General features: G+C 39.3%; 1 protein-coding gene across 1 annotated transcript in view; it reads left to right on the top strand.

Moving 5' to 3' along the window:
• The first annotated feature begins 3,710 nt into the window (after positions 1-3,710).
• The window catches only part of atad2b (ATPase family AAA domain containing 2B), a 126,320-nt gene continuing 119,353 nt past the window's right edge, over positions 3,711-10,677 (top strand). The window contains exons 1-12 of the mRNA XM_033648440.2: positions 3,711-3,938; positions 5,633-5,799; positions 6,086-6,117; positions 6,215-6,362; positions 7,650-7,749; positions 7,855-7,984; positions 8,179-8,322; positions 9,099-9,174; positions 9,378-9,479; positions 9,595-9,706; positions 9,855-9,970; positions 10,154-10,328. Coding sequence (XP_033504331.1) covers positions 3,840-3,938; positions 5,633-5,799; positions 6,086-6,117; positions 6,215-6,362; positions 7,650-7,749; positions 7,855-7,984; positions 8,179-8,322; positions 9,099-9,174; positions 9,378-9,479; positions 9,595-9,706; positions 9,855-9,970; positions 10,154-10,328 — 1,401 coding nt within the window. The 5' untranslated portion in view covers positions 3,711-3,839. The remainder of the gene's footprint in view (positions 3,939-5,632; positions 5,800-6,085; positions 6,118-6,214; positions 6,363-7,649; positions 7,750-7,854; positions 7,985-8,178; positions 8,323-9,098; positions 9,175-9,377; positions 9,480-9,594; positions 9,707-9,854; positions 9,971-10,153; positions 10,329-10,677) is intronic.

Here is a 10,677-nt window from a genome sequence, read left to right as displayed (position 1 = left end):
ACCATCTGGACTTTATTATAATATTTTCAGCAATTATTATTATTATTATTATTATTGTTACTGTTGTTGTTATTATTATTATTATTATTATTATTATCTATTTATTAATTATGTCCCACAGTCCAGATGTGGTCAATATATTATATTATATTATATTATATTATATTATATTATATTGGGCTATTATTTTGCTATTTTTTAGGGTAAATTCCTAATAGCATTGCAGTAATTCTACATTTCCTGTAATGTTTTTATTACATTGCACATCTGTGGTGCAGTAAGATTATAATGACCCCATCTGGACTGTATTATAATATTTTCAGCAATTATTATTATTATTATTATTATTATTGTTATTATCATTATGTATTTATTCATTATGTCCCACAGTCCAGATGTGGTCAATATATTATATTATATTATATTATATTATATTATATTATTAATAGTAGTAGTAGTATTAGTGTTAGATTTATTTTTATTTTGTCTTTTTATTGCTTTTATTCTTTTTATTTATAATTATTGATATAGACATTTTGCGTCTTGTATTTTTTTGTCTCATCGTCCAGTTTTACTTTACTCTGCTTATGTCAGATTATGATTTCAGTGTTTGACTTTCTGTTGCTATATCCTGTTTCTGTTTTTCCTTCATCTGTCAAAGTCCTTTGTAAAGGTGCTATATAAATACAATTCTTGTTATTATCATCATCATCATCCATTGTGGTATATTAACAGTCCTATGTTCATTACACTTCTTCCCTCTATTTAACAGCATACCATTTATACAGAGGACTATACACATTGTTTATATACTCAAAAACCACGCCTGCCCCTTTATTAAACACTGGACAGTGGACAATCTGAAAAACATGTTTATTTTAATGTAAGGCATGTTGCAGCCCAAGTCTATTCTTAGCTTGTTTTCAGGTGATGAAGGTTTCTAGAGCTGCATACGTTGCCATGCCTCCTGTTGCCCACTAGGAGCACACAGCATAACCACCAGTAAATGGATATAACTGAGTGTACAATATGAATTAATTACTTAATGCTTGTGTGCATTAATAATTAAATTAATATTTGAATGAGTCATTTTCAGAATTTATAATTCACAGTGCAACTAAAACCCATGTATAGCCTCAGGCAATGTCAAAGGAACAGCCTCTCAACCCTCTGATAAGTCAGTAATGATTTGTCTACTTGTGCCCTTTGAAAGGCCCAATGAATCCTTTATTTGTTCAGAAATGTGAAACATATTCACATACATACTTGAAGAGTTTTAGATAATTGAGTTGTGTGTGTTTTGGAAATAATGAGAATTTAAAAAATACTAATAAATACACATTTACAACATCAGAAAACATTAGAATTTGGACAAACATAACGTATTATCCAATATGATAAAAATAGTTTTGATTCTGCTTTTTTTAAAAAAAAAACATAGCTTGAACCAAAAACATGAAACAGATGGCTAGCACAGTCACATCCTCAGTCAAGCCAGAAATAGAAGAGGCAACACACACAGGTTTAGGTTTCAGCAGTGATCCCCAAACTGGGGTCAAGGGATCCCACAGAGACTCTGGAGGGGATCACAGGACGTTCTTGGCAAAGTATGGTTTTGTTAAATGTCAGTTTTAATTCAAGGGACACCGAGTATGATCAAAGGTGTGACCACTTCAACATGACATGAATTGTGCCTGACAGATATTATGATATTGCAGATATTCATTATATATATATATTTTACATGTGGGAACTGAATGGTGCAGAGAACAAGGTGGGACAAGGACAGGCAAGGTGAGTTTATTTATATAGCACCATTTAGACACAAGGCATGCAAAGTGCTTTCCAGGGGCATAGATATACATTAACTATAATATATTAAAAAAAACATTAAAATTGCATTTAAAAGACAATGAATAAATTAAAAAAGAAAAAGAAAAAAAGGCAACAAAAACAAATAAGGGAGTGTTCTTTACTTATTAGAGGATGGGGGTTGCTGGGGTGTGACTTCTTTTTTTACATATATTTTTTCTTGAGCCTCCCTGAGTGACTGGCAGAAAATGCATGACCCTCCATCCCACATAATTTAGTTATTATAAATTTAAAAACTCATCCTTTGATGTTTTGAAGTTAAAGACAAATCCTGGAGTTGGAAAAAAGCCTCAGTTTTTCGCTCTTGTCGTGTGTGCTGGTTAGCAAATAATTAATTTTTTGGTCAAATTTTAAATGAGACATGCAGATAAAGTGATTTTTAAGAAAGATTACTATTTCAAGCTCTTATTTGGTTATGTTCTTTTCTGTCGTGTTGGCCCCACATAGGAATGTGTCCAAGGACTGTTGGAAATTTGAATATCCAACAATAATTTCTGTTCTGGCCACGATCAATTTCATAAAATTGGCATTTTTTGATGAAAACATGTCTTCCAATCAAAGGCTGATTGTTTTCGAATGTTTTCTCTCGATTTTTAAAGAAAACATGCCTTCCGGACCCCACATACGATGTGTTCAAGGACTGTGGGATATAGGAAAACCCAAAGATAATTCTGTTTTTACAGTTTCTGGCAATTTTTAAAAAGAAAACATGCCTACCAAACACGTCACTAAGTTAAGAAGGCATGTTGCTTTAAAAATCTTTGGTCTTAAACTTGAAAAAATCAGGCTGACTGTGTGTAGCACTTTTAATGCATTTTAAAATACCTTGAATCCTTTTTGTCACGTTAATAAAAATGGCTGGTTATAGGCTATAGCTCTGGACTAAATACGATTGTCTTGTTTGCTCAAAGTTATTGTTACTTTTTTTTAAACAATTGCTTTACAAGGGGTGTGTATGTGGGGGTGGGGGAGGGGGGCAGTTAATAAATGTTAATGTGTGCATTCAATAAAAAAGCACAACTGAAACTTGTAACATATAATTAAAACCAGTAAACAAAGTTGGAAAAATAGCGGTAAAATAAATAAAAAAACACAACCATTTGAAGTTGTAATAAAAACACAAGTCTACCCCAAGTGCTTAAAAAAGTCTTTGACATGCCTGCCCCTTTTTGCACTACCCCTTCCCCCTCATAAATAACGAACAGTCCCTTAAACTACAGTATGAATTTTGAAAATGGGTGAAGCCCCCCTTTAATACTCAATCCTTACAAACTATTTGAGGTAATAATTATTTAATTATAATAATTATAATTTCCACAGCCCTGGAGCTAATGACTCCAGTCAAAGTTTTACATGTCGACATCGTTTTGATCATATTTTAAATTAACTTAGAAAGAGAGTAAACTTTTTTTTCTCATATAAACTGGAAGCTGCCCACTCCCATCTGTTTTCTGCAGCTTCAAACCGGTGTCCCACTGGTGTTTATTTAGAGGGTACACTGTGTACTCAAGTTTAAAAACATCACATATTTACTTTTTTCCAAGTTTTTTTCTTTTTGTATTACTATAGGGAATTATTGTGCATCAGGGGTGTTTAGTGGAGTTACTTTATTTAACTTTATGGTAACCTTTATTCCCAGTGCTCCAGTAACTAGTCTTACACTAAGTTGCACATTATAACCATAGCAAAAGGACACAGTTAATTCTGTTCATTGTAATGGTGTTTGATATATTTTTATGATAAATTTATGATAATAAGGCTACTAGTTTTTTTTTGTGGTAGTAGTCCAGTCAGCAAAAATTAGTGCACCTGCAAAACAGACCAGGCTACATCCACTTGAGGGAGAGGGAGGGAGGAGATAGAGACAGACAGGGAGAGGGAGAAATGGCGCCTCGATGCTGCGCTCACTGAGGCAGTGTTTGGAGCCGGTTAGGGAGATTCAGTAAGGGCAGACAAAAGGAAAAAACATGGTGAACACAAGGAAAAGCTCGCGGTCGAGGAGCGGTCCCTTCATCTCCTCCAGGACTCGGTCGTCGTCGAGAAACGAGCGAAACTCTGAGGAACATGTAAGCCGGTTTCTTTTCTTTGCCGGTGTGCTAACTGGCTCTGCTGCTACTTGGCTAAGCTAGCTAGCTGTAGCCGTGGCCTCAAGGTGTTCCACTAAATGTATTATTCACAGCAAAGTACGACCACCACCGCACTTGACACCCACTCAGTCACGCAGAGACACAATAAAACTCCTGAATGCGGTGATTCGTGTCCGTGTCACTCGCTCTGAACGTGTTGCACAGCTGTCAAATGACATGCTAGCGATGTTAGCTCCTGGCTAGCTTCAAGTTGAGTTCTCTTTGTGTTTGGCAATTTCTCCCGGCTGACTTGTTTCACCATTGTCTCCACATATTAGCCCTTTCAATGAAGACAACTTGGATTTTGACGTGAGGCTTCTAGCATCGCTTCACGTCGCCGTCCTGGAAGCGTTAGCGTTGTTATTTTCTCAAATGTATAGAGATAAAGCTTTAGAGAAGCTAACATTTGTAGGTTAGCTAGCCCGACAGCTAGCTTACAGTGGGGGAAGGGAGTCCCTGGTTCAAAACAGTTGGCTGGCTCCAGTCCCATATTTAGAGTCTGAACTTGGTGAACTTTATGTTGTAATCCTCAAAAGACCCCTGTGCAACATGTTTACACGTTTAGTGTTTCAACCAGGCAAATATAACGTTAAACAGACGCTTTTTTCCGACTTATTCGGAATGTAGGCTAAATTAATAGCTGATGTTTTCACTGTGGCTGTGTGACCCACAAGCTGACAGTCTTTGTCTCAGAATGTAAACATTGAGATTATGTAAGGCCGGGGAGGTCGTGTTTCTGCATTATTTGCGATTATTACAGCACTTAACACAGGAGAACAATATAATTCACCGATCTGATAATTTATTGACAGCCATTAGCACATTCTGGAGTTTCAATGGGCTGTTTGGCGGGGGTTTATACTTTGTTGAATTGTGGCTGAAGAAATCCGAGACCTTCCTGGATCATGTCCAGAGCTGTGGGTCTCAAGCCAGGCTAACTGATGACACATTAAGCGATATGTGATTTATTACAAGGCTTGAGAGTTAAAAACCCTACACGTCCACTATGCTATTTCCAAGAATTAAGATTGATTTTGTGCAATACCTCCCAACTGTTTCTCTCAGCTTCCTGTGTGATGTCACAAACTTGTTGCTTAAACTTACAATAATGTTAAGGCGCACCTATCTGGCCACAGCTGGGCTTTTGCTAGTACATTATTCACTGCCTGCACATATCTATCTATCCAGTCAGTCAGTCAAACAGACAAACTCCTCTGCAGGCATTGCAGACAGTTGCCTATGACAACAGCGAGATATGCTCTCATATCAGCAGGGAAGTTAAAGCTGTGAAGGGCACAAGCATCAAGGGCATATGTCTGGATGGTGCTCTGTTGTGATTTGGGGAATACATCGAGGAGTTGGGCACAAGGTGTCTTGTCTCATAATACGCTACTGGAGCTCTTGTCTTTTATGTTGTCACAGATTTTTACTTTGTTCACACATGCTCGGTATTTGCTTAATATTCTGGCTTTGTACGTTGATTGATGGGGTGAATTTTTTATGCAAATAATTGTGAAAAGCTGTCACGGTATTTGGCATCCTCTTTTTTTGTTGCTTGCGTGTTCTGATCATTTTTTTTGCATTCTCACCTCCTTCCTCTTTTAAATTGGTGTGATTTTCTGTTTGCTCAACAGAAGGAGCCCAGTAGTGATGTGAGCAGTCCCAGCAGCCCGCGGTTGGCTCCCCCTTCTAAGCGGACGCGGCGGCAGACTGCCTCCGAGCCCAGCTCTAGTGATACCTCACCGTCCCCTCAGACTAAGGGCCAGAGGGTCAGCTGGGACATTCCTACCTACCGCACCAGGTCAGTTACTGGCCTTTGTTTCGCTCATCACGAGCATCTCAGAGTGATGGTGTATGATATTGTGCAGAAGAATGACAGGCTAGTACATTGCTGCTTTGTCTTTGGCAGTCGTGTAATGTTTTGTCAAGACAAAGTTGGCTGCACAAAAAGTTTCAACAAGTCAGCTATTTGTTGTCCCTGGCTGTCGAGTCAGGTCTCATTCTTTTCAAATCATGCATTGCAATCAGGTAAACATGAGCTCTTCAGCTGTGCATACATATTGTCACTCATTTTGTTCTATTTCTAGGTTGTCCTCTCGCATAATGCAAAATGGGCACGGTAATAAAATTCTTTTCAATTACCCTCAATCATGATTTTAGAGGCACACAATTAAAAAAATGGTCACTAATTAATTTTTTTCTTGTTGATGCTGCAGCCCATATGAGTCACCGGAATGACGAGAGTGGAGGGGGAGATCACTCTCACATGAATGGTCATGTGGAGCTGAAGAGGAGCTGCAGGGTGAAGAAGAGCCAATTTGAACACCTCAATCAGAGCCTGCTGTTTGACCAGCTGGTCAACAGGTAAGCTCCCAGTGACACTTCTGACACCTTTCTCTGAAATATTACTTATAAAACAAGAGAAACAGGAGGAGGAAATGATTGTATTGGTTGAAGCGGACTTTATTCATGTCAGAAGATATGAATTATGACTTAATATACTTGAAAAAAGCATGACAAATCCAGAAAGCACAGTGTGTACTTTTGAACAGTGCAGCTGTCAAGTCAGGGCTACAAGTCCTACACTGCAGTTCACCTAATATTGATGTGAATACCCTCAAATTAGAGATGAAATTCAGCATCTCATACATATTGGTAATTTCTCAACATGTTATTTAAATGGTTGCTCAAGGCCATACATTACATTTTTTTTGCACATAGCACTGGTGCTACAGAGGTTGAGAGTTTTGTAACACAGGAATAAATGTATCAAGTAAGTCCATTGTAGTTTGTACTGTAGTAACCCCTTTCCTTCTGGGATACAGGCTACATGTGCAGTACACAAGTATTTGTGTAGAGAAACAGACAGAGACTTTGTTTGATCATGAAACCCAGTGTTAATTGTAAAGTTCTCTGGTTTATCAGTGAAGTCTGTTAACTACTACTGACAATGATGAACAGAGTGACAGCTGACTGATATTAACAGGTCCACTGTGGGTTGAATGCGCAGCAGCAGGTCCATGTTATACACAATACATCTGTTGTATCAAATGTCTGTACCATCCTGCGCTGCATTTTTATAAACGCATCTGTTGCCCACATCCAGGCGCCTTCTTACCGTCTTAGGACTACAGCTACCAAGTAAATTGGTGATGTGCTATTGATTCACCTCACACTCAAACCCTCACCTTAAACAAGATTCTCTGTCTCACATCCATGCACCGCAAAGCTGTACAGCATGGGTGCTACCGCAGTGATTTCATTTATTGTACAGATGGATTTTTGCTTATGTCGCACTGTGCAGCCCTGGTTTAAACAGCAAAAGATGTTATGTCAGGATTAGGCATCATCTAGGGTAGACAGGTGGTGGAGCGGTTTCCTTCCAAGATGATGTTGGGTCTGGGCTCGGCCTAAACAATCAATATTTGTCTTCATTTTAAATTACAGATATGTTTTAAGGTTGTGATGTTGCTCAAGGAGAAGTACAGGGTACACAGGACAGTACACACACACCAGCAGATACAGACCTGCTTAATGTCAGGCACACCGGTGTGACTGATGAAAATGTTTAGTTGCAGCAGACAGATTTTTGCTTGCATGTGCAGCAGTGCTTCAATTTGTTATATTGTGTTTTGTTGTCTGTGTGCGCAGCACTGCCGAGGCTGTCCTTCAAGAGATGGACAACATCAGCAGCATCAGGCAGAACCGTGAGGTGGAGCGACTTCGCATGTGGACTGGAGACACTGAGGAGGTGAGTGTGGTCCTGCTGTAACACACAGCCCAGAGGAGTGCAGTGCCACTGCCTGATGATCTAGTGTGAATAAAAGTGATAGTGTAAAGGCCCTGTGTTTTTCAGGAAAACATGGACATGTATTCCCGGGTGAAACGCAGGAAGTCCATGCGCAGGAGCACTTTCAGCATGCCTACACACCACAAAGTTATGAGCAAGAATGAGCAGGAGGATGAAGAGGAGGAAGGGACGGAAGGTCAGATTCCTACTAATGTTGTGCTTGTGAATCAGTAGAGCGTGAGGGGGATCATGAAAACTTAATGAACCACCTCAGCTTTGACTGAAGTCATCAAATGAAAAAAATCTCAATTGCTGGGTGAATCTTTTAAAAGCTCACATGTGGTAGTACTCTTTTATCTTAAGTTTGAAAACTGCATTTTTGACTTTCAGATTCCCACGGTGAGGAAGAGGAGGAGGACGCAGAGGATGAGGATGATGAAGGGGATGAAGCAGAAGAGGCAGGAGAGGAAAATGACAGACCGTACAACCTGAGGCAGCGAAAGACAGTGCAGAGATACGAGGCACCGCCTATTGGTAATGATCTTCTCTCTTAAACAAACCTTTGTATATTCATTTTGTTTAACTGTGTGTCAGGGGCATTGTTGATTTATTTAATGATTTCCTTAAAGTTGAATCATGTTTAAAACTATTTTTTAGGGATGTCCTGATCCGATCTCAAATATAAGTATCAGAGCTCATCATGGCATTATTTTTTGTAATATATTTATTTAACCTTTATATAACCAGAAAAATCTCTTTTTGACAGAAGCCCAGCGAGTAAAAAGCCAAAAAAGAGTAATTTATTAATGTAATTTGCACGACAGATGTGCATGTGACAAAAATAAGCGTTCAACAGAATACAGTCTATTCAGGTAACTCAGGCAAAGGCTGCACCGAATGATTAAACACTGGAGAATATTCTCTCAAAGGGAGAAAGAAATTCCCTTGAGACAGCGACAAGGCCACAAAGATTAAAGAGAGGGTTTCTTATTTTATACTTTATTATTTTGTGAAAAACATAAAAGTAGAAGAAATTAAAGAAGAGCTTTGATGCAGGCAGTTTTTTTCTAAATGCATTGGAGAGCTGTTCAGTTTATAAGTTCATAAATTCGATTGATTTTAATGAACCATACTTGAAGTGTGCACTGTGCAGCTGTAAAATCTAGTATTGGATCATGACTTGGTATCGGCAGATACTTGATATAAAATGACTTGGATAGGGACCGTGGGCAGAAAACTTGATGGGAACATGTCTTATGTTTTTAGACGCTTGGTGTGTGACAACCAGTCGCTTTTGTTTGTTTTCTCAGAGCCAGTGAACAGAAAACAGAGCAACCCCTCACTTTTTGACACCCACAGATCCCCAGCAAGAAGAAGCCATATAAGGTTGGTAGAAATTTGTGAAAAATCACACTCAAACCTGATGCTATAAGCAGAACAGTGTGTGACTCCTAAGCAGCTTTCTCAAGACCTTGACTAATGAGCTGCGGTTATGAAAAAGGTTTTTACACTTTGACTGGTTTCAGCTGACTCAGGAGTGTCGCTGTGTAACGGTGCGATACTCAATCTAGATTGTCCCACTTCTGCAGAGTGAAGAAACATGCCATCCACAGCAGCGACACCACCTCGTCTTCTGATGAGGAGCGGTTTGAGAGGAGAAAAAGCAAGAGCATGACCCGGGCCAGGAACAGGTGCTTTCTGTCTTTTACCTTTTCATCTTCCTCTGTTTTACTTTTTTTTTTGATCGAGACACTTTTCTGGCATTTTTTTTAACATACATGTCAATCCTATTCCCCTCCCCCACAGATGTTTGCCCATGAACCTGACTGCAGAAGACCTGGCTAGTGGGGTGCTGCGTGATCGGGCGAAAGTGGGCGCCAGCTTGGCCGATGTGGATCCCATGAACCTTGATAGCTCAGTGAGTGGAAACCAATAAATACCAAAAAGCAGCACAAGTTTTAGTCTTAGCATTTTTAAGCATTCAAGTTTTTATGAGTCAGTTACTCTTTGTATGAAGACCTTCAGCTTTCATAGGTAAGTGTTACGAACGTGTGTTTTCTCCTCAGGTGAAATTTGACAACGTGGGCGGCCTCAGTAATCACATTAAGGCACTGAAAGAGATGGTAGTGTTCCCACTGCTTTACCCTGAGATCTTTGAGAAGTTTAAGATCCAGCCTCCCAGGTGAGAAGAGCTGTGATTATGTGTGTTTATTTGAAAAAGGTCACTTTATTTGAAAAAGTTCAATAGAGAAATTGACTATTTTAATAACCCAATAACGGATACGCTGTCCACTTTCATGAGGTCATTTTATGTTTGCCATTATCAAATAACCACGGTTTCCATTTCCTCTCCCTTCCCTTTTAGAGGGTGTTTGTTTTATGGCCCTCCAGGGACAGGAAAGACCCTGGTAGCACGGGCACTTGCCAATGAGTGTAGCCAGGGAGACAGGAAGGTTTCTTTCTTCATGAGGAAAGGAGCCGACTGTCTCAGCAAGTGGGTCGGTGAATCGGAACGCCAGCTACGCCTGCTCTTTGACCAGGTGAGACACTTACACGGCACACATGTGAGGATGAAGGCAAATATCCTCGTAACCCTAGCTTCAGGTCACTGACCTGAATTGACTTCACAATGTCAATAGAAAACTGGTGGCTGCCTGTTTTTAGTGCCTGCATTTCTTGTGTGTTAGCTATTGTAACTTTATATTGTCACATTGCTTTTCACTTTTTTGAGAAAATTTACTAGTATTTAAAGAACAACTTTGATATTTTTCAGCCTGGTTCCTATTTATTTTCCCATGTTTTGAGCTGTATGTACTGAGCCAGTGTTAAGTGAGAAGGCTGCAGATGGCTACAGGGAAACATGCTGCGTTACCACTTGGTTACATTACG

This window comes from Epinephelus lanceolatus, chromosome 13 (genome assembly GCF_041903045.1).
Source record: "Epinephelus lanceolatus isolate andai-2023 chromosome 13, ASM4190304v1, whole genome shotgun sequence".
Taxonomy (NCBI): domain Eukaryota; kingdom Metazoa; phylum Chordata; class Actinopteri; order Perciformes; family Serranidae; genus Epinephelus; species Epinephelus lanceolatus.
The sequence above is the reverse complement of the archived record's forward strand: the minus strand, read 5'-3'. Positions and strand labels throughout refer to the sequence as shown.